The sequence below is a fragment of the Leopardus geoffroyi genome, chromosome C2 (genome assembly GCF_018350155.1).
Source record: "Leopardus geoffroyi isolate Oge1 chromosome C2, O.geoffroyi_Oge1_pat1.0, whole genome shotgun sequence".
Lineage (NCBI taxonomy): Eukaryota > Metazoa > Chordata > Mammalia > Carnivora > Felidae > Leopardus > Leopardus geoffroyi.
The window spans coordinates 77111141-77136009 of NC_059333.1; the positions used below are offsets into that span (position 1 = coordinate 77111141).

The 24869-nt window shown below is 34.8% G+C and overlaps 1 protein-coding gene across 3 annotated transcripts in view; it reads right to left on the reverse strand.

Annotated features, from left to right (window-relative positions):
* Positions 1-1712: 1712 nt before the first annotated feature.
* The window catches only part of OSTN (osteocrin), a 51547-nt gene continuing 28390 nt past the window's right edge, over positions 1713-24869 (reverse strand). For 2 of the 3 annotated variants that reach the window (XM_045437106.1, XM_045437105.1), the window contains 2 exons: positions 5527-5623; positions 1713-1804 (listed from right to left, as the gene is read on the reverse strand). In XM_045437106.1, the coding sequence (XP_045293062.1) occupies positions 5539-5623 (85 nt within the window). In that variant the 3' untranslated portion in view covers positions 1713-1804; positions 5527-5538. Of the gene's footprint in view, positions 1805-4251; positions 4289-5526; positions 5624-24869 lie in introns of all 3 variants that reach the window. The other variant, XM_045437107.1, reaches the window with a different exon arrangement.

Sequence of the window (24869 nt, forward strand, 5' to 3'; positions counted from 1 at the left end):
TCTCAAAATTCATTTCTCCTTGCTATAGCCCATCTAACACAATTAACAAAATCATTCATTTACTGTATTTTTCTAAAATTTGAAGACTTTCAGCAGTTGAAGAAATTTTCCCTAAACTAAGAATACAAAGCCATCCATGTTCTAAGTGCATACGTTCATTTCTGTGTGTCTTTGATTGTATTCTTTGGATCAGACGTTTATTCAATTTTAGTTAAAATTAACAGCTATCCATTTCTCACCTCTTGTAATATGAATATACCTTCTCATAATATTCTTCCTTTATATTCTAAAATAAAACTCTGCCCTATTCATCAAACTTTTCTCCTCCTGTCAGGTCCATCTGACAGTGATTGCTAGGGTTTAAAGAAGTTTTCCAGAGGTTTTACAAACTTCTGCTACTCTCTGGTTCAAGAAATAAGTTGTCTTTGTGTTTTAAAAGCATACCCAATGTACCATTGGCTTATGTACCTAAGTTGTAATAATATTGTAGTTATTGTTGAGAACTGAGCGTTCCAGAGTATCAAACTTTATACTTCGATAGATCAATTAAAAATAATTTGAATCATTTAAAGAAATCATTCTTAAACACATTATACTTTTCAATGCCTTTTTAAACACAGTATATGAAACCAGTCAAACAGTTTCTTAGGCAAGTCAGTAGCATCAAAAAATTGTTTATTGTACTGTGTTAAAATTATGTGTACTTAATAAGCCCCAGACTGGTCCAGTGGTTTACTTTTTGATGATTCCTAGTCTTCTTCCATACTTTCCTCTGTTACTCCTGTGTGGTTGTTCTCCTCATAATCAGCCACTGCTACTTTTAATTAACTACCAGTTGTAATTAAACAGTTTTTTAATGTTTATTTATTTTTGAGAAATAGAGAGAGCATGAGTGGGGTTGGGAAGAGAGAGAGGGAGACAGAATCCACAGCAGGCTCCAGGCTCTGAGCTATCAGCACAGAGCCCAGTGTGGGGCTGGAACTCACAGACCACGAGATCATGACCTCCCAGACCGCGAGATCATGACCTGAGCCAAAGTCTGACACTTAACCGAGTTGTAATTTAGAGAAAGTGGTTAGGCACCATGAGATGTCCAAACCTGATAAATGATTAATATCCTTCACTTCCTAATTCTGTCAATATGCCCTGACCTGCAGGCATTTTTTTTTTCAGTTCTTTGGAATAATAAAATTGATGGGCTTAATTACTGTTTTTTTTTTTTTTTTTTCCTTGCTTACACATCTTCTTTTATTTCTGGAACTGAGGCTGTGCTTTATTTGGTTGAACCTGACTGTAATTTGAATACATTAAGAGAAGCCTAATCTCATTATCATTTCCAAAGAGGCTCCCAGGAAAAGGATAAAAGAGAAGAAAAAATATTTAACAGAACATATACAATATTGTCTTTCCATGTTCCTCAATAATGAACAAATAGATCCTACCTAAGTTTTACAGAAACAAATCAGCCTTCAGTTATTATTCTTCAACTGGATAAATGTAAGTGGGAATATAGAAAGTATTTCACTGTATTGTGTTTTTTCATTGTTTCTTAGAAAAGTAAAGTTTGGGGCTAGGTAACCATTCCCGTTAGCTAAAATGTATATTTAAAAAATATCCATACATTGAAGTGGTCTGCATAATTTAATTAAAGCTGTAACAATACTGTGATGTGATGGACTGAAGTTCAAACTGTGGAAAGGATTTGCAGAAGATCAGTTCCTTAAAAGGTTAATCATTAAGGAGTGTAAAGAACTTCACTGAAGCATCTTCCATGTTTCTATGATTTCACCCAGGGAAGTTGTGTCTGCAAAAACAAAAGTTGAAATTGTTAAAGCTACGAGAACTCCATAGATAAGGGGAATACCATCAACTTCGCTTGAGAAGAACTAAAACTACATGATGTTTCATTATACCTTTTATTTCTAGGACATATTTTTATTGCAAAGACAATAACACAACATTATAATTACAGATCAAAATGCATTAAGAAGAATATCTTCAACGTATAAACTAGGTGTTTATTCTCAAGCCACAGTTCCTTTCTTTGGGTACCTGCTCTATTCTATTTCTTTTCCATTTTCAATCTTGGTTCAAGGATGTTGCCATGACACATATAAGAAAGATAAAGAAAATCTGACTACTACTTCCTGTTTATTGCTATGATAACATATTGATAATTGTTGTATATTTTGCTCAAAGGGGAACAATCATAATACTGGAATTTAAACATGGCATTTCTGCTCTTTGAGAGTTCTGTCAGTATATTTGAATGATAGTGTGTCAAAATTGTTTTAAAATAAAAAAATTGTCAGTATAATAAAGCAACATGTGCCTTACATTCTTAAAAGTCTTAGTGCATATGGCAGCAAGGGATAGCATAATCAATAGTCCTATTTCTACCAAATTTGATCAGGAAGGCATCCTGATTTCAATGGCCTAGAACTTGCTAACTGCATTTAGAGAAAACACCTCTCTGAATTTAAGTTGTTTAGAGCAGAAGGCTATAAAAAACTCAAAACTCAAAATTTTGGTCCAATATGTTAATGACTTGAGGAAGACATTGTGCAAATACCAGATTATCTTCCTTTCCAAAATATAGCAGAGAAGAGGTTAGCATTTGTTCTGCAAACTAGGTAACATAAAGCAGCTGTATCTAGACCTAAACTCAAAATAATAAGCAAAACTTCCACAATTAGAACCAGTTTCACTTTTAGTGTGAACACTTACAGTGAAACCCAGAAGGTGAAAACCCACAAATAAACCTGGTCTAAAAGAGCCTACATTAACTCCTACAGAAGCGGAACAAAGATTTTCACAGTCAGACATACTGTTTCTGTTTGTTTTAGAAATGTATAACCAGAGAAATTGGCATCCAACAATGACAATTATACCCTGAGGACCTTATAGGTGATGAAGAGAACTTTAGTCTAGAAGTCTAGAGACCTGAGTCCTGGACCTTGCTCTGTCTGAGAGCCTGTACAATTTTGAGCAAATCAATTTCCTCTCACAGACCCAATGTCCTCATTTGTTAAAAACAAAACAAAACAAAGGGATTGGATTAAAATAGACCTTATATTCTTGAATCTCTTAGTACTTAATCCAAAAAATATTGTACCAATGAGAAATAATATACCAAAAATTGTTTTGAAAAGTTAAATGGAAATTAGAAATCTATTTTTATGTTTTTTATTATTCATAAACCATAAAACATAAAACTTCACATGAGGAAGTAAAAAAGCATCTGAGAAATCCTGGTGATCGTGGCAGGAAATAATAAATAGAAACCTAATGGTTGAGCAGGTGCACTTGCAATGATTGACAAAAGAGAAAAAGAAAATATATGATAAGTTTTATTCTAAACCTATTCTTCTGTGATATACCATCATGAAACTTTAATAACAAGGACAGTGATTTTCATGATACTCAACAAAGCCTATTAAATGAAGGACATAATATATTAATTTGGATTTCACCCATAGTGATTCGGGAGACATTATATTAATTCAACTACCTTTTGATAGTTTAGTAGCTCTCTGGAGTTTATATGGTCTAAGACTTCATATGAAATTATATGGAAATGAGTTTCCTGAATGATTTTTTTCTTATCATAACCTGTTTTGGCTTAATTCAGAGATACCAAATGGGATGTCCAAGGTGATAGAGAACAGGTGGAAACTGATCAAAGTTTTAATCTCAGTGTCATAATGTTATCAATACATCAAGAAACTGGAGGATTGTGATCCTGATTTCAAGGAGTTACTTGGTTTGTAATAGCAATTAGTTAGATCTTTCTCAGATATAAGGTGGTGATTTTTAACAATCTTAAAGAGTGACCATACTTGGTATATCTCTAGATGTAAAGAAAGTCTGATCTATGTTTTGAAGATGCTACTGCTCAAAACGCACTGTTCGTCACAGTATTCATTAAGCCCCCCCCCCCCCCCCCCCAGTATTTGTGGACATTCAGTAACTTCATAACTTCATTGATCAAGAGCTCTGTGGACAAAAAAAGATTCTTTTAACTAAGTCATTCTGAGAATAAGAAAGTTAAAGTAAAATATTGACTTCTCATTGTGGTTTAGAGCATTTGACAAAGAGAAAAAACAGGCATGATTCAAGTTGAGAGGTTCAGGGCTAATGATGCTCTTGGGGACTTTGCAGATTTGGTTTAAGCATCATCTTGAGAGAAATAAAAAGCAGAGTTTTCTCTTCTGTAGCTTGAAATTGTCAAACAGTTCCAGGTTGTCTTACCTGCTTGGGAGAGAGGATGCATTCTCTGTAGCCTTTCCTGGGAAAAAACATATTGCCTAGATTTTATGTTTAACATTTACTGTTTAAAACATATAATATGTATGACTAAATATACTTATTGAAATATAAGCTTAGAATTTAAGTTTTCTGGATTTGAATTCTACTTACATCACTTACTAGCTATACGGCATTGTGAATTAATTAATATATCTAAGTTTTTTACTTATTTGTATAATAAAATAATAATAATAATTATTATTATTATTGACTACTACATGTCAGACGCTATTCTAAATGTATATTGTATATCAGATTTAGTCCTCTGAACAATGTAATGTGATAGAACTTATTATTATCCTCATTTTATGGAGGGGGATTCAGAATTTCAACAAGATCCCACAGCTAACAGATAGATGAATTAGGATTTGACTACAAAACTGACCTCTCTAGCTGGCAGTTTTACTCCTTATACTGTACTGTTTCTCAAGGCACTGGAGAGAGTAATAGGACCTACCTTATGGAACATGATGATTAAATGAAGCTATGTGTGGACAGCACTAAGTATAGGGTCTAGTGCAGAGTAAATTTTCAGAACTATAATCTAAGATGTTATCACTTGCATGTACTACGTGTCCAATACATTCTAGACTACTATATGCATCTAATTTAATATTCACAACACCACACTATGTATCACAATACAATCACTGTATTATTATCTAAGTGTACAAGACATAGAGAAATAAGGTATCTTCATGGAAACAAGATAATGAATGATGACAGAACCAGGATTTTGATTAGGTGCTCTGATTCCATGCCTATACTCTTTCTGCTACATCATTCGCTCTCCTATGTTCCATGTTATCATAATTCTGGGAATGTAGTTATTGGCAACAAAATGGTGTGTGTCACTGAAATGTGTCTTCTTCATAATAGAGGGATTAGCACACAGTTATGTACGTGTGAAGGTGATTTATTACATCAATTAGAATTTTAACCATTGTTCACATATTAATACTCAATAGTTATATAAGAATCTGGGAGAAAAACTGAATCTTTTTTATGGTGAAATATATCTCGGACATTCTTTTGCTTCTTTAATGTCATTTAAGTTATTTAGCATCAATATATTATTGAGTACAGAAATGTTGAAAAAGTTATTTTATAACCTAGGAAATCAAAAGGGCAATTTATAAATCAGCTGAATCAATTAGCCCATGGCAAAACATTAATCAGAAGCCTGAATATATTGTTACTTTGTCAAATGGTACTCACAGTTGGAATCAATTAGCCTCTGGAATTTGAGAGACGGTTTCCACCAATCCGATCCACAGGGATACCAAATCGCCTTTTTGGATGATCTACTACTTTCCTGTAATAAACCATGTAGAACATTTCTAAGCTGAAGTCCAAGTTATTAATTAATGACTTTTGTTCCTTTATTTCTTGCAGATCTGGGCACTGTCTTTGGGAGTGGGCATACATATGATAGTTACCTTTCATCAGTGCCCACTATATGCCAGACACTATCTCTTATCCTTTCAACATCTGTTAAAGTGGGTATACCTACCTCCATGTCACATCTGAGGAATCAGAAGCTTAGAGAAATTAAATGACTTATCCAAACCAAACAGTGCAGTTGAGAGTTGGGTCTTATTAGTATATCAATTTGCTAGGTGTTTAGCTTGGGTAAGTCCCTTCCTCTCTTCAAATCTTGGTGTATTCATTTGATAATAGAAGAAGATTGAAGTCTGTCAGTGGTTTTCCCCAATCTCTGCCTCAAAATGGTTCTCCAAAGGAAAAATGGTAGTGGGAGAGGAAAAAGTGCTGATGCCAACATTGAATGTGAAGTGCATCTCTCTTGTCTTCCCTCAGATTTTACCCAGACACACTTGGTACACAATGGTCTATGTCTGTTACATAGTCTCTGTGCCAAATACTGTTTGAAAAAAAAAGCTTCATTATTACAATAAAGTTTAGGGGCACCTGGGTGGCTCAGTTGCTTAAGTGTCCGACTTCAGCCTAGGGCATGATCTTGCCGTTCCCGAGTTTGAGCCCTGTATCGGGCTCTGTGCTGACAGCTCAGAGCCTGGAGCCTGTTTCAGATTCTGTGTCTCCCTCTCCCTCTCTCTGTCCCTTCCCCACTCACACTCTGTCTCTCCAAAAATACATATTAATATAAATAAATAAATAGATAAAAAATTTAAATTAAAGTTTAAAAATCCTACAAGAGAACTTCTAGCTTGTACGTTCTATCAATTCTCTCTTTAGAAAGAAGAAACATCTTAATTTGATTTGTTATTGCCATGCTTTAGTTCTATCAAATCAAAATCCTAATGGGGAGGTCTCAGAATGCTCAGTACATGACTTTCACTGGCCATGGAGCTGTGAGAAGTTTTGAGTCTTCCTAATGAAGATAGAGACAACTTAACCAATTTTCAACAGCTTAGAGTTAAAAAGATTTGTTCAGAACATTTTGAACAGCTTCTATTCTAATTATTTGCATTATATTGTCAATATATACTACACAATTTAAACACCAAATATTAATGAAAATTTCAATATCTATTATTTTTTCCTATTATCATTGATCATGTAACTACTATATATAAGGTTATTTTTGTGGCTGTCTTGGGATTGATAAATCAGACACAGCCTTTGCTTTCGAAAACCTATAACTAAGTACTCACAGATGGGTAATGATTTAATAAAAATAAGCAGAAGAAAAATCTCTCATTTTTATTGATGCCAAATTTTTACCTTATCAGCATTCTTCATATCACTATTAGGTAAATAATTTATTTAAAAACTCTGAAAAGTATAGAGAATAATGGAAACACAGGGGATTTTTATTGCTGTGTCTTACATATAGAACATTGTATAAACACTGCTTGATTATAATTAAAACAATAAATTTGGTGGTAATTAATATTTACCTAATGCTTTGTAGAAGCCAGGTACTATGCTTTGTACTGCGTAGACAAAGATGATAAAAATGGACATTGAACCTGATATGGATCTATTCTCAAATGATATTGTAAGAATGACGCCATGTTATGGGTTTTTTTTGTTTTGTTTTTACCTAATTCAGCCTCCTTTTCTGTTGATTAACATTCATCTTCATTTCCAAGTTGGCCCTTAGTTTTGCTAGTCAATGCAGGTAGCATTGTTTGTATGATCTTTATAAGGCTGTCTGCTAGACAACAGTTTGCTCAGTGGGGAGAAAGCTGAAAAAAACATATTTAGTGCTTATCCTTAACCTAGACATACCTCTGCCTCTATTCTTCAGATTTCTAAAAAACATACCTTCTTAAGGGACTTCTGGGTGGTTCAGTTGGTTTAGTGTTCGACTTCAGATCACGTTATGATCTCACAGTTAGTGAGTTCCAACCCCACGTCAGGATCTGTACTGGCAGCTCAGAGCCTGGAGCCTGCTTCAGATTCTGTGTCTCCCTCCCTCTGCCTCCTCCCCACTCATTCTCTCTCTCAAAAATAATAAACATTAAAAAAATATTTTTAAACATACCTTCTTAAGAGGTGTCTATCATTTGTACTTCTGGATTTCTTGACACTACATTGGCTACGTATTTTTTGACTTGATAATGAGGAAACATGTTATCTGTCAAATTAGCATAAAATTAATGATAAAGCATCATAGGGAAATTATGTATATCAGTTGTACTTTAGGTATTCTGATGTAATTATAAATAATTACTGTTGAAAAAAGAAAATCTCTTTTTTATTTTGTTTTATTCATATAAGTAAATTTATAGACTTTTATTTTAAGCAATTATTTTCCTTGTGGTAGTAAGAACAAGACCTCCTCAAAGATGTTCACACCATAACCCACAGAATCTATGTCACCTTACATAGCAACAGAGACTTTGCAGATATGATTAATAAGGACCTTGAGATGAGAGAATTATTCTGGATTTTCTGGGTAGGCCCAATGTGGTCTAGCCTCCTTAAAAGTGGAAGATGATTGAAGAAGAGTGGGTCAGAGGGCTGCAAACTGAGAAGGACTTAACCCACCACTCCTGGCATTGATGATGAAGGAAAGGATCAAGAATCAAGGAATGCTGTGACCTTTAGAAGTTCTCAGAAGAAAGTGAGAACCTCAGTCCTACAACCAAAATGAACTGAATTCTGCCAACAACCTGAATAAGCAGGAAATGAATTCTCCACTATCGTCTCCAAGGAGTGTGGACTGCTGACCTCTTGACTTCTTATCCAGCTGGCAGATTGGGCAAAAGAGAGCACAGAGCATCTATCAGGGAGAGATTGAGAGGCTACACAGTGGCTAGCAATCAATCATATGGCTACACTTAACTGAAAAGGAGACAGAGAAAAGTGGTATAGAATGACATATGGGGACTGTTGTATAGGACTTCTGACCTATAGAATTATAAGATGATAAATTTGTGTTGTTTTAAGTCCAGAAGTTTGAGGTAAGTCATTACCATAGCAATAAAATAGGAATATATTTGTCTGATTTAGAGTTATGTCTAAGGGCAATTTGTTTATATATATATATATATATATATATATATATATATATATATATATATAAAACAATTAGACTGATGCAATTTTTACTCTTTGAACCCTTCAGTTCTTTTACTGACTACCCCACCATAACTCCAGGAAAAGGGTAAGAGAGAAGTCATCTCAGGGTCAAGGAGAGTGCTCAGGAGAAGTCCCAGACAAATAAGAAGAGGAAGTGAGAAACCAACCCCTTCCAGGTGTTTAAAGGACTGGTTGAGAAGGGGAAGGAAACGACAGCTGGGAAAAAGAGTAGTGCCACACATGTGAACTGACCTCCCAGAGCACCTGTGGGATGGATGGTGGCAGGAAAAGTAACACTTCTGATTTTTAATTTTTTAATTTATTTTTAAAAATTTATTTAGTTTGAAAGAGAGAGAAAGAGAGTCACGCATGATCAGGGAGAGGAGTCCATTGTGGGGCTCTATCTTACGAAGAGTGAGATCATGACCTGAGTGGAAATCAAGGTCTGGAAGCTTAACCGACTGAGCCACGCAGGCGCCCCTGCTTCTGCTTTTTTAAAAGAAAACATGACAATCTATGCATCATTATAAATTAGAACAGAACATTTATTGGTTCATAGTACCAATGCATTTTTTTTTTCAAAAATAAAGGTCCAATAAATGTAAAGAGGATTTTTTTTCTTTCTTTACCACAGTTGATCTTTTTCTGCTCAAGCAAATAGGAGGCAGCTGTAGAATGGTGGAAAGCAAAATATTTTTTTTCCTTCCTTCTTTACTCATTCCATATGCTTTCCTTCCATCCTTTTCCCAAGATTTGATTAGCAACCAGGACATGAAAGACTCAGATTCTATTTGATTCTTCTACTTATTGATGGTGTGAGCATTTGTAAGACTGTTGTCATTCTGAGCTTGTCTTTCCTTTTTGATAAAATTTAGATACTTCTTGCTCTGTCTGTCTTCCCAGCCTGGTTATTTATTTAACATATTTATTTGTTAAGTAATATTTATTTGTTCTCTGCACTGGGGATAGAGTGGTGAATATGACATGCATTAGCTGTTAAAGCTCACATTTTACTTGAAAAAAGCTAATGAGGTAACACACCTGAAATCATTTTACACATTTTAAGTGATTCTACTATTCTTTCCTATAAGTCCTGCCCACTGGTTTTCAATTTGTAGTTTACCATTTCTACAAATAAAAGCTTTATAAAAGAGATCAATGCCTAGAATGTTAAGTGAAGAACACTCTCAGTAAAGAAGTGCCCCTTCTCCATATATGGTGGCCCCTGAAAGAGCTTCCAGAAGCACATAAGGCTGCTTAGAGCAGAGTTTGAAAACCCCTGGCCAAGAGTAAAAGAATGTTTTTGTTCTAGCCATAGATCTGTAGTTACTTTGATTCATTTTCTAAAATTTGGGATACGTTTCAAATGCTCACATGTACCTTGAAATCAAATAAGAAAAATAAATAAAAGAAATATATATGAAAAACCATGCAGTATTTACAGTTTTTAGCAATAATACAAATGGAAACAATTATTCCCATAAAGCAGATAAACCAACAACATGATCATAGCTCAGTAAGTTATTTCTACACAGTCTCCATCCATTTAGAAGTAAAATGGCAAGCTAGTATTTATCTTAACATTTAGCTGATAGGAAAAATATGTCCAAGTACTACACTCTATGACACATACACTTACAGGAACAAACAGTGTGTAAAACATAAATAGTAAGATAGTGAAATAAGTGTTCTTAAGACCAAAGGGGAAACTGTACTTTCTGACTACCTAGTCCCTCTTGTGACAAAATAATGGTATGACATGGTTTATCTAATCTACCTTTTTCCATTCTAAAAGACTCTGAAATAGTTTAAGGATACAAAATACCTGCCAAACTAATACAAAGAGAATGGATTGGTCATTTTAAATACAACCTAAACCTCACATTGAAATATACTTCCTGTGTAAAATAGGATTTTTTAAACATTTACATTCTTTGATAATTCACTTTCTGAAAAATTTTTTACACTCTAAAACAGCAGTTAGAAAACTTGTATTTAAACTTTTTATTGCGAATCACTCCACACATACAAAATAGTCTATAAATTTATCTATGTTCAGTTTAAAGAAAAATAAAATGAACATTCCTGTTGCACCAAATTAAGAAACAATATAACCGGCCTTGAATTCCCCAGTGTTCCTGCTTCCACACGGAATATCTTTCATGGTTCAGTCCCAGAGGTAATCTATAGACTGAATTTTGGTCTAATAATTCTCTTGCTTTTCCTTATAATCTGTATGTATTATTCAAAACTCTCTTGTTTAGTGAGGATGGTTCTAAAATTTTATTTAAAGAAATAACATGAATTCTTCTTCTTTCAGCAAATATTTTGTGTTTTAATATTTGTCCATGTTGATACATGCAGTTTATTTTCACTATTGTATAATATTTTATTATACTAATTAATATATACAACAGTTTATTTAGATATTCTATCATAGACAGAAAATTGAGTTATGCTCTTTTTTGTCATTATGTACTAGTCAGCTGAAAATTTTCTTATAGATGACTTTAATGTACACTTAAGGATTTCTCTAAGTATATTTTTAGAAGTAGAATTGTCAGCTGTGCCTGTACTTAATTATATTACATAGTACCAGACTGTTCCAAAGTTGTTATAGCAATTTACATACCTAAGAGCCATGTATGACAGTTCCTATTGTTTCAAATCTAGGCCAACCCTTGCATTGTCAGACTTTCAGTTTTGCCATTCTGATGTATTTGTAATTATATCTCATTGTGGTTTTAATTTGCTTCCTTTGAATAAGTTTCTTGTCTTTTCATTTGTTTATTGGCTATTTGGATTTCTTCTCTTGGAAGTGTCTGTTCAAGTCTGTTGCCTGTTTCCTATTGGTTAGTTTTTCTTTTAAATACTGATTTGTAGGAGGGTTACAACTACTCAGAATATTAGATTTTGTCAGATGCAAATATCCTTTCTCAATTGTGGTTAGTCTTTATTGTGTCTTTTATGAAAATCTTTAATGTTGTTTTTAAATTTATCAAGATTTTTACTTTTAATTAATGACTCCACTCTAATGTTATGAAGGTATTCTCCTATTTCATCCTACAATCTTTTTGTAGTTCTTTCACATTTATGTTTTTAATGCTTTTGAAATTATTTTTTATTTATGGAAGGAGACAAAGGTCATTTTTTTTATTCATGACCAATTATTTTTAAGTGTTAGATTCAGCTTAAGTTTCATGGAAATTTCTTTTGCAGTTTTACCTAGAATTTTATTGCATCTAAGGTATAAATAAGTTTGGAGAGAATTAAAATTTTTATGATATTGAATCTTACTATCTAAAATCTTTTACTAAGGTTATCTTTCATGCCTTCTCAATAATTTTTTAATTTTCTCCATAAAGACGTTTCATAGTTTATTGGAATTGTTGTTGTGACACCATATAAAAATATGTGCTGTAGGTTTTTCAACAGGTGTCCCTTACTTGGTTAAAAAGTTTCCTTCTATTTCTATTATCAGTTTACCAGTGATTTTGATCATGAATAGATGTTTACTTTCATTAAGCGTTTTCATGCATCTATTGGGTGATGTGGCTTTCCCTCTTCAATCTGTTAACTATTTTTTGTTTGTTTGTTTGTTTGTTTGTTTTGAGAGAGAGAGAGAGAAAGAGAGAATGAATCTTAAGAAGGTTCCATGCTCAGTGTGGAACCCAACATGGGGCTTGATCCCATGGTTCCAGGATCATGACCTGAGCTGAAATCAAGAGCCAGTCGCTGAACTAACTGAGCCACCAAGGCACCCCTATTAACTGTGTTAATTGTCTTTCCAAAGCAAATCAACCTTACATTGTATTTTTATGATGAACCCAACATGACAATGCTGTATTGTCTTTTTAATACATTACTGGGATTGTTTTGCTGAATTTTTTGGTAGAAATTTGTATCTACAGTCATTAATGAGGTTGTCCTATAATTTTTTCTTGTTCTCTCCATATCTGTATTGGTGATCAGATAATGCTATTCTCATGAAACTGGTGATCAGATAAGGCTATTCTCATAGCAACAGGTTTGCACTTTCATTTTTGGTTATCCTATTGTTATTTAATTACATCATGGTAGGAAAATGTGTTCCATTTGATAACCAAGGCCTTAAAATTTTAAGGCTTATTTTGTGAACTGGAACTTCATTGACTTTAATAGTTGTTTCATGTGAACTTAAACATTTTCCCCCAATTGTTGACAGCATTTACTGATCCTGCTTATGATTTTGAGTCTCAAGAAAAGAAACAAGAATCAGAGTGTGGAGAATGATCCCTAAAAACAACAGTCTGATTTGCTGATATATCTTTTTATTTATTTTTTTATTTTTTATATGTTTATTTGTGAGAGAGTGAGAGAGAGAGAGAGAGAGAGACAGAGACAGAATGTGAGAGGGGAAAGGGCAGAAAGAAAGAGAGACAGAGAGAGAGGGAAAGAGAGGGAGAGGGAGGCAAAGAAGCAGAATCAGGCTCCAGGTTGTGAGTTGTCACCACAGAGCCCAAAGCAGAGCTCAAACTCACTAACTGCAATATCATGACCTCACCTGAAGTTGGATGCTTAACTGACTGAGCCACCCAGGTGCCCCTGATTAACTGGTACATCTTAAAAGCAAAACAAAATGCTAGGCCCTATAAAGAAGTACATGCCACTCCAGCAACTTTGAGTAATATGCAAAAGGAAGGATATAGTAATGGCTAACAGGGGATGTTCTTTTAAATAGTTCAGTAATTTAGATTAGTAAAACATAGAATGAAATAACTACATTATAAAGTTTAGATGAATATAGTAGCCAGGCTCCAACATGAACCTCAATAATACTACCATAATGCCATCTCCTTCCATACTGAGAAGGGTTGACTTCTGTAACCAACAGCATATTGTGATTAATGTGTGACATCCAAAGCTACATCATAAAAATATTATAGCTTCTGCCCTGCTTTGTTGGCTCTCACACTAGGGAAGTCATCTGCCATTTCCTAAGGACACGCAGACAGCCCTATAGAAAGGTTTATGTGGCAATGAACTAAAGCCTCCTGCCAACCACCAGTGAGGAACTAAGACTTCCTGCCACCAGCCATGTTGAGTGGGTCCTTTTGGAAATGGATAATCCAGCCGTGGTATAGCCTCCAGATGACTGCAGCCCTGGCCAACTTCTTCACTGTAACCTTTGGAGAGACCTTGAACCAGATGCATTCAGGCAAATTTTTCTAGATTTCTGATGCACAGAAACTATGCAAGAACATAAATGTTTATGAATGTCTTAAGCTGTTATGTTTTGGGCAACTTGTCTGCATAGCAACAGAAATCTTACAGTGAGATTCAAAGTGCTCTGGCATTCTACAAGAGATCACATCCAATTTAGGGGTTCCAGGACAATTTACAGAGCACGTGGAAACAATAAACAAATGGTGGCCCCTGAATTCGGCAATCTTGGCTATCACAATTTAAAATTAAGGTATAGGATTAATAAATTACTATAGGAGGGGGTGCCTGGCTGACTCAGTCAGAAAAGCATGCCACTCTTGGATCTCAAGGTCATGAGTCTGAGCCCTACATTGGGGTTAGAAATTACATATGTACATACGTAAATAGAAATGATTATAGGGGGACATATATAACTATACAAACTTGGAAGGCCTGATGTGGGAGGACAGACTGAAATGAAGGACTCGGCAAAGCCTTGTAAAGAATGAAAAGGGAAATCATCAACGTCCACAGAGTCATGTTTAAAACAGGCAATTGGTCTTTTAAATTCAGATTCCAGAATATTAGGATGAAGGACCACAACCAGTGAATGATGATGTAGCTTTTAGGGGCTAATACATAACATCCGGAGTCCACATTCAGAAATAATAGAGAAATAAGATATGATCAATGCATGGATTTCAAAATGTCATTTGTACCAGTGATCAAGCTGAATATAGGTTGTGCCTTTATACCTGCTTGTGAAAGGGCTTCTTTATATTTATTTCCTCCTTGGATCCAACAGATTTATATAACTAGTCATGGTTATCTAGGTACAACAGGAAGAAAGGGGATTAACTGAACATTCTCAATTCCTCCTCAAAAATTGGCCTATTAGGTAAATGGCTACTTTCTCTTCTGGAAGCAGTGGATCAAGGTGGGGAGGGGGACAAGAAGCCAGTGTTTCCTTAACTAGAGTCCTCTACATGGAAATCTGAGGCTTAATAAATGGGATATGTTTAGGAGGATGGAAGAAGGTGCTACTTTGCTTAGCAGAAAGTTGATGTATGACTTTTGGAATTCTATTTCAAAGTGGTAATTCAATTTTATTATTTTTTTTTTTTAATTTTTTTTTTTCAACGTTTATTTATTTTTGGGACAGAGAGAGACAGAGCATGAACGGGGGAGGGGCAGAGAGAGAGGGAGACACAGAATCGGAAACAGGCTCCAGGCTCTGAGCCATCAGCCCAGAGCCCGATGCGGGGCTCGAACTCACGGACCGCGAGATCGTGACCTGGCTGAAGTCGGACGCTTAACCGACTGCGCCACCCAGGCGCCCCAAAAGTGGTAATTCAATTTTAAATGGATTCCGTTAAATTTATGATGATGGCACTGACTACACATAATGTCACCTTCAAAGTATTATCCCAGGGAATGGGTGTATGAAGAGGTGTTCGGAAACACACCATGATCACTGGAATAAATAAGACTGAAGTCACTGTAAAGTAACACAGGCATGCTTGATTTGGAAACTGCTGTAAAGTACTAGGCCAAGGCAGAGAGGACCTTCATTTGCTTGGCTAACGAACCTCTTTGAGGGTCTAATGAAGCTTTTGGAACTTCAACCCAGCAAATAGGTTTACACAAAAATGTGTTCTAGGATTCTCTTTCTTGGGGAGAGTGGTTGATATACATATCAAAATCTATACATAGAATCAATTATTGGCACTTTGGAGAAAATATTTTAAATATATGAGTTAGACTAGGGAGCAAAGGCCAAAGGGACTGTCTCAATCTGTGGTGTTGAGCTGCAGTGATATAACAGTTATGAGGAAAATGGCCCCAGATCATTTTGATAAGAGCATTTCCTATTGTATAACCAGGCTTTTCAATTAGGAGGAAGGAAGCATGCAAATAGGGCACCATACTCTGCGTCATTTTCCTGTGTTTCTCACTCTGAAATGGAGCCCATCTTGAATTACCTTCTTTGGGCATCACCAAATAAGAGCTGGAAAGAAATAGCAAAAATTATGAGATCTAGGTTGGCCTAGGTCTGTAGTACTGTTTTGCAATTAATTAGGAAGGAAAATGAAGTGTTAGGATTTTTATCTTTAATCTTTGGGACTATCATCAAGAAGGGCAACCGTATCTGACAAAATGAAACCACAGTGGCTATTCTCAACCATAGTCTGATTTTATGTCTGGCTCAGGATAGAAACTCATATATTATTGGCAAAATTTTTCTAAAACTATTTAATGTGTACATTGTAAGTGAACCTTGCTGTTCTGGGCCTTGGAAATGTGCCTTTTTCATGCAGAAATTCAATTTCTTCATCAGAAGCTGCTGCTTACCTAGAAATTCATTAGACTTGGAGTTAAACAATCTAGTGTTCCAGCTGGTAATCTCAGGAAAATCATTTTGTCTCCCTGAAAATATGCAAAGAAAATGGGGATAATAATATCTTCTTAGGATATTATAGGGGTTGGAAAAAAACCCAACATATACCAGAATGTTAATTTTTTTTTTCTATCTCAGTTTCAGCAGTGGCCTCAAAAAGCTGAGGGAAAAACAGAAGTAGGTGGCAAGTATTTCCTCTTGCATTCCAAAGTGAAATGCTAGACTCATGCAGTATTTGTAAAGGGGTTTCCTACAAACTGATTTTCCCAACTTGAATCCAATAAAAGGACTGAGACAGAACAGGTGAGGAAGGAGAATTTCTGTGGAGTGAGTTATTGGAGAACAGTGTTTTTTTTCCCCTCCTCTTATAGAGGGAAGGCTTCAAGAAAGCAACTTAGACAGCTTGACATAAGCCCATGGAAGCAGGCAGGCCTGAGAGAACAATGTCAGTGAAATCTAAAGAGCAAGACTCTGTGACAGTTTGCTCTAGGCAGAAATGAAGAGATGTTTCTATAAGGACAGCTTCAGTTTCAGTGACTGGAATCAAGGGCATGAGTTTTCTGTGGTGGAGACGCAGAGAAAGTAGTGGGTAGAGTTGGCCAAGGTTAATTATAAGAGGCATCTTCCCTGAGGGGCTTGCTGCCAGAGGTGATGGGTCAGGTGACCTCAGTAGGAGGCTGGTGGTGGTGTTAAATGAAGAGGCTGAAAAAGGATGATGAGGATGAGGGGCAAACTGACCTGCCTGGGGAGAGACATTGCAGGAAGCAAGGGTGTCTATATCAATGTTCCCAGAGGGAATTAAGTGATGACTTAACAAAAATCAACTTTGAGCATTTACCGAGGCCAGAGAGTAATAAAGCCAGGTCATGATAGTATCAGTCACATCAGATTTTTCTTTATCTCTCTGCATTGCCATCCCTAAGACTGGGGAGGCAGAAGGCAGTCCACTGTAGTAGGGGAAGGGGTGAGGATAAACTGATGATGAGCTACCCCCTTCCCACTGCAGCTTTACAGCACGAATGGGGCCTAAGCTGGGGACAGGAGAAACTTCAATCATATTTATAATTCAGGCTAAGACATAAGAATAGTTATTTAATGACTGAAATATGGTTGTTTTTCTAATAAAAGTAACCAGGGTTTTTTTTTATTTCATTGGGACCAGTAGAGTTGTAGCACTGCCTTTGTTTTTATCCAAGTGGTACGAAACTACTCCTACTGAATGGGTGGTGGGTGCATGTGGGTGGGAATGAAAATGTTTTTTCTGAGTTTGTCCCATGGAGTCCTTCTCTTTGAATTAAGTGGTTATAATAGCAGTGTACTGGAGCAAAGTTTATTGACCTGGATCTGTACAATGTGTATAATTACGCTGGGTATCTTCTGTCTGCTTGCCAGAGTCAATCTCTGCCTTGTCTCGTTTGACATCCAGTCTGGGAGGTTAACCTCTTTGGATCACATAAAAATTCCTTTGCTCTCTGGGTTTGGTTTGGGGTAGGCAATGGGTAGTGTTGTAAAGAGACTGGAAGTGAGGTCAGGATAATTTCCCCTGCCTTGCAAGGTCACTTCCCTCTGACTGAAGGTCACTGATTCTTTCAACCCATCTGTATGGTCTTCAGACCAGTGTATAAATCCATTATGATTCCCCTATACTCAATCTTTTGTAAAAAGTCTTGTGAGCAAACCCTTCTTCAATTTTCCTACTTTACATATGCTGCATGTTTCCTCCAGAAACCCTGACTGACCTAATAACATTATTTGCTTTGCTGACCTCAAAATATTAATGAGAGAATGCAAGCAATAACAGTTGTAAAAATGTTTATAATAAGTAAATGCAGAGTATTAGTATTGTTTTTTTTTTTCCCACAAGGTATTCTCAGCATTGTGTGAAGGAGTGAGGAATTTAGAGAAATTCCAGGCCAATTTTAGTATATCTTCTATTAAAGGGTCAGACAGTAGATGCTATTTTGCCAGGGATATAATCATAGCTGCTTTGTTTTACTTGCATAAATGAGAAAACCATTCATTAACTTCAGGCTTTACACAAATGAACTGAATTAGGAAAATACTTTGGTCTTCAAAGCATAATTAACTTTGCCCTGAGAATTAAAGTAATTTGCACATCCATCTGAAAATGAAGCTGGTGTCAAGTTGAGGTGGAAAATAAGTTAAGCATCATACAAAATAGAACCAATAGTTTCTTTGCTTCATTTTAATATGATCTGACATAGACATTGTTCTGTTTGACTTTTCCTGATTGTTTTTGTTTCCCCCCAATCATTCATTTATCCTTCCATTTCCATCTCTTATGAAGTTTTTCATAAGCAGAATTTAAAACTGTTCTTTTATAAATATTTTACAATAATTGAGAATAAAGTAATACATGTCATATGCCTGAAAGTCAGTTTTTAAATATGGAGTCATACACCAATATAATTCAGGGATCCATAGATGTTGGAAAATGTTACATCTTCAGTTTCATTACCCTCTTGTTAAAATATGAATAAGAATGCAGGGAACAAATCACAATACCTAGACCTTTGTCACAAATAGAAATCACAGATACATTCAGATCATACTTCAGCCATTGTAGAAACTTTGAAATTGCTTTTATGTTCAGCACTACTTGAAATGATTGTTGTTTTTTAGACTTGTCTCTAAAGCAACTTATTTTATATGTTAACAAATAAGCCTATATGTTGTTATATTACTAATTACTTTTACATTTTTCTGGTAATTCTGTTTCTATGTATGGTAACCTTTGAACTCTTACAAATACTATCCACTTAAAAACAATATTCTGAGGAGTCCATAGGTTTCACCAAACTACCAAAGTGGCCCATCCCATCACCCAAAAAAGTTTATGAATCTCTGGATTAAGTAATGAATGAAATCTTGGGGCTACCGTATGAAAATAGATCTCATACCTATGTCCTTCTCTGGGTGAACATGAGAAGGTAGAGAATGCATGCTTGAGAGGAAAGAATCCTGATACATACACATGAAAACCAGAGGGGTTTATAAGCAACAAGAAAGTGTGTTAAAATAATATGCTAATTCACAATTTTGTGAAAGCTTCAAAAATAAATAAGGAAGTGGTTAAAGCTACTTGGATTAATGGACCAAAGCTATTGTATCAAACACAACAAAAGACCAGCAATTAACCTTATATGTGGCCTCCCAAGCAAAATTACTATAATTTTTATGGATTTTCTTTTTATAAAATAGTTGCAAAACTCTGAACTGTCTTTTTATACTAAATATGTGAAAATATTCATTTTTCCCTGTCACTTTATTATACATATTTCAATGATAACAATGATTTTTGTAATGGATGATTGAAAAATTTATTTTATTTTACTTTTTAAATGCTTATTTATTTTCGAAAGTGAGAGCATGAGCAGAGGAGGGGCAAAAGAGAGGGAAACAATCATTTCAAGTAGTGCTGTGCTGACAGCAGAGAGCCCCACGTGGGGCTTGAACTCATGAACCAAGCGTGAGATCACGACCTGAGCCAAAGTTAGACACTTAACTGACTGAACCACCCAGGCACCCCAGATGATTGAAAATTTTAATCTTTAATCTTCAGTTATCATTACACTTTGAAAAAATCTAAAATTATTTTTCTTTTAAAATTTAAGAAGGTGTAGATAAATATTTTATGCGCGAGCTATTACTTATTTCCCATTATTTTCCACCGTTCTAATATATAAGACAAATTTAATATTTACTTTGAGACTAAGAGCAGGAATTCCTACTAAAAAAATAAATCCTGAAAAAACCTCACAAGATGTGCCTTTTGAATTTCATTTGAAAGACTAAGACATCAACTATTGAAAAAAATTATAAAATGCATAAATAAATTACATCTATAGGAAAATTGTTAATGTGTATAGGTCATTCTAAATAATTTTTTAAAATTTTCTAATGTTTATTTTTGAGAGAGAGAAAGAAAGCATGAGTGGGGGTGGTGTAGAGAGAGAGGGAGACACAGAATCTGAAGCAGGCTCCAGGATCCAAGCTGTCAGTACAGAGCCCGATGTGGAACTTGAACTTGTGAACTAGGAGATCATGACTTGAGCGGAAGTCTGACGGACACTTAACCGACTGAGCCACCCAGGCGCCCCCTAAATAAATTCTACATAAAACACTCCTGACATTGAAGGTCACCTTTGTTGCTATGCCATAGAGTAAAGTCTTGTCTCTGATTTTAATTCCAGATATGAAACAAGGTAAAATGTCTAGATAAAGGGAGATCCTCAACTTTTCAAGTTCATGGGGAAACTCTCGTGCAAATGTATTAGTTCTACTTAACCCATTTCCAACATCTGGAAGTAGTTAGAAGTGAAGAGAAAGGTAGAAAAAAAGAAAATAGATAATTATGATTTTTGACCATGTAAGATCATCAGTTGCTAAAATCCTTTCTGGCTTTCAGTGGATAAGACCTTCACAATCTGGCTTCAGAGATACCTTATAAATTTATATGGGTTTTGCATTACATTTTGAACACAGCATCCCTGAGTAGCCCCAAATCTCTTTCCCAATTTCATTTCTTATCCTCTTCCTTATCTCTGTCTGATATTGAGCCCACACCATGCTATTGAGCCCTCCCAAGAACATGCTCTGAATGTTCAAGCCTGTAAACCATATCATACATGAGTCTCTCTTAACAGAATAATTGTTCTTAATCCACTTAATCTTTCAACAGCAGTACTAGTTATTTCAGTCAAAGTTTGTTATTTTTGCTAAATATGAAAAATCTTTTTTTTTTTTTTAGCACTTCTGGACAATTCTTGAAAAACACCCACTGTCTCCTTAAATAGTGATTGTTTCTGTTCTATTTTGTCCCCCTACACTCCCATTAGGTTAATTTATAGGTTACAATTTCTCATTGTGTTATCTATCTCTTTTGACATTCTGAAGTCATTTCCTTAGTCTTCTCATATGATGAATTTATTTATTCTTTTGCCAGATATAATCTGCTATTTCTTGCACTGTGTAGTCTTTTTTCCTTCAATTTATCATGGGATATTTTAGACATTGGCCAAATAGAATAGTAAAGTAAGTTCCCAAGTATCTCTCAGTCTAAATCAACAATCAACAATTAGGCAAATCTCGTTTCATCTGTTCGGTTCTCATTCCTGTACTATTTTGAAGCAAATCCAAAATAAGTACTTTTTTTTATAGTGTAATATTGGTTTCAGGAGTAGAATTTAGTGATTCTAAGATAAATACTTTCAATCAAATTTTTAAATGAGAATCTCTCTCACTTTTAATGTAACTGCAGTTACACTAAAGTAACTGCAGTTACTCTCTCACGTTTAATGTAACTGCAGTACCATTTTCATATTGAAAAGTATGCAATAATTACTTAAAATCATCAAGTAGTTCCTGCTCACATTCACAATTGTTTCTCACATAAATTATTTTTTAAACAAATCATTTATTTGAATCAGTACTCCCCCAAATTGAGACTGGTTAATAAATGTCTTATTCTGCTTTAATCTTTAGGATCCTCTTTCACCTCTGTCTCTTTTTTTTTTTCTTCAAAACCATGTAATTTATTTACCAGAGAAACTGGATTGTCTTGCAGTTTCCTATAATCTGACTTTTGCTGTTTTCATCCCTGTTGTGTGTCTGAAGTGATTTCTCTGTCTTCATATTTCCTGAAAATCTACCTACGAGGAGGATCTAGAAGCAAAACTATTCTGTCTCTTCAGTGGATTTTTGCCAATTTAATACGCACAGGAAGAGTATATCAGTAAAGTTTTAATATGCCTTTTTCTTATGATAATGGGTGTCATCTTTTCAGGTGATTTGCATCATTTACATCTGTTTTTTCAGGAACTATTTTTACCTCATTCTTGAGCATTGTTCTTTTTCCTCTCAATTTTTAAAAGTTCTTTATAGGGGCGCCTGGGTGGCGCAGTCGGTTAAGCGTCCGACTTCAGCCAGGTCACGATCTCGCGGTCCGGGAGTTCGAGCCCCGCATCGGGCTCTGGGCTGATGGCTCAGAGCCTGGAGCCTGTTTCTGATTCTGTGTCTCCCTCTCTCTCTGCCCCTCCCCCGTTCATGCTCTGTCTCTCTCTGTCCCAAAAATAAATAAACGGAAAAAAAAATAAAAAAAAAAAGTTCTTTATATATAATAAAGTTGTTAACACTTTGATGTAACTTATAAGCATTTCTCTAATTTATTATTTTTCTTTTTACTTTGCTTTATGATACCTGTAGCCATGGAAACTTAAAAAAATGTGAACATCGAATGTATCTAGTTTTTCCTTATTTTTTTCCTGAGATTTTCTGGATTTTGCATCAGAATTTGGAACACTTTATCTCTGAACAGAACTCACCAATGTTTGCTTCCAGTACTTATATGGATTCATCTGCTTTCTCACTTAAATTTCTGATTCCTTTAGAATTTATCATGATGTATGGTTTGAGAAGGGATCAGTTTTATCTCTTTTTTCCATATCTCCAAGTCATTTATTCAGAATCTATCCTTTCACTCAGTAATATGTGAGGCTGCTTTTTAAATAAAGTTAGTGTCTATTTCTTGAATTTCTGTTCTGTTTTTGTTGTTTTGGTGGTGGTTTTATCTTTGGTCTATCCATGGGCTATTATTATACTACTGTAAAGAAAGGAAAATATTAAAATATTTAGTAGGGCTCTTCTTTCCTCTTTCTTTGGGATTTTTCTGTCTATGCTAGTTTCTAATTTTTTTCTAATTAATTTTGTAATCAATTTCTTTAGATCTAAAAAGAACCCTGATGGTATTTTTTATTGCAGTTAGGTTAAGTTTGCAATTTAACTTAAGAAGAGCTGCCATCTTTTCTGCTTTTGAGTCTTTTGATGCCAGGAACACAGTGTGAACCTCCATTTGTTCAATCCACTGTTTGCATTTCAGCATTATTCTCAGAGGTTTCCTCATATATGCTCGTATATGAACATTTTTAAAATTTTTATTTAAATTCCAGTTAGTGGAAATATAGGGGACTATTAGTTTCAAGCGTACAATATAGTGATTCAGCACTTCCATACAACACCGGGTTCTTATCAAAACAAGTATACTCCTTCATCCCCATCACCTATTTCACCCATCCCCCCCTGCTTTCCCCCTCCCTGGTAACCACCAATTTGTTCTCTACAGTCAAGAGTCTGTTTCTTGGTTTCTCTCCCTCTCTCTTTTTCCCCCTAAATTCATTTGTTTTGTTTCTTAAATTCCACATATGGGTGATATCAAATGGTATTTATCTTTCTCTGACTGATTTATTTTGCTCAGCATAATACTCTCTGGCTCCATCCACATCATTGCGAATGGCAAGATTTCATTCTTTTTTTATGGCTGAGGAAGGAGCTTTCTTTGCTAACTGTATGCCTAGATACATTCCTATTTTAATGCAATTATAAATGAGGTCTATCTTCTATCTGACCTCTGCCGGTAATATAGAAGTACTATTAGCTTTCTGTATTTATGCACTTTGCATTTTAATCAAAAGGGTTTTGTTGTCATAGTTTTTCCATTGATTATCTTTGTTTTCCAGCTTCTCATTTGTAAATAAAAATAATTTTACTTTTTTCTTTCCAATTCTTATGTCTCTAAATGTTTTCTCTTGTCTAAAGGCATTTCTAAATTATAGTAGAAATGATGGGTGTGGTTTTCCTATTCCTCGCTTTAGTAAAACTTCCCATATATGTCACCATTAGGTAAGATAGAGGCTTTGGGCTGAGGTGTACATAAATACTCACATATACACACACACATATGCACACACCATGTTAAGGAAATATCTGTCAGTTCTCATTTTGTTGTACTTTAAAAAATATAATAAATGCTAGATTTTGTCAAATGCCTTTTCTGCCATCTAAGGATATAATCATATGCTTTTTTCCCATTGCTCTATTTATATGATGGATTACATTAAAAGAATTCCTAATATTGAGTGACACTTTCCCGGAATAAGCCTAATTGGTTTAGATGTATTATATTTTTAAAGTTTTGGATTCTACTTATTAACTTCATATCTCTCTGGTTTTTGTACTGATATTTATAGATGACATGAATCTAAAATTTCCTTTTAAGAATGTAATGTTTATTATTTGAGGATCAATATTATATTTGTATCAGGAAATGAACTTAGAAAGTTTACTTTATTATGATCTGAAAAGGTAAGATAACCTTGGGATTATCTGATACCTTAGGATTTGATAAAATTCTCATATGAAAATATCTAGATCTACTTTCTCTTGGCAAGTTCTTTTAAAATTAAAAAAAAAAACTCCATGGTAATTGAATTATTTGTCTCTTTTGGGAGCAATGTTTGTAAATCATATTTTTCCAAAATTTTATCCATTTTCCAGGTCTTCAGTTTATTTGTATTCAGTTGAGCAAAGTAGTTCTCTTTTTAAAGATTCTCTGTTTTGATGTTTCCATCTTGTCACTTCTAATTTTGTGAATTTACTTTCTACTTTTTTCTTA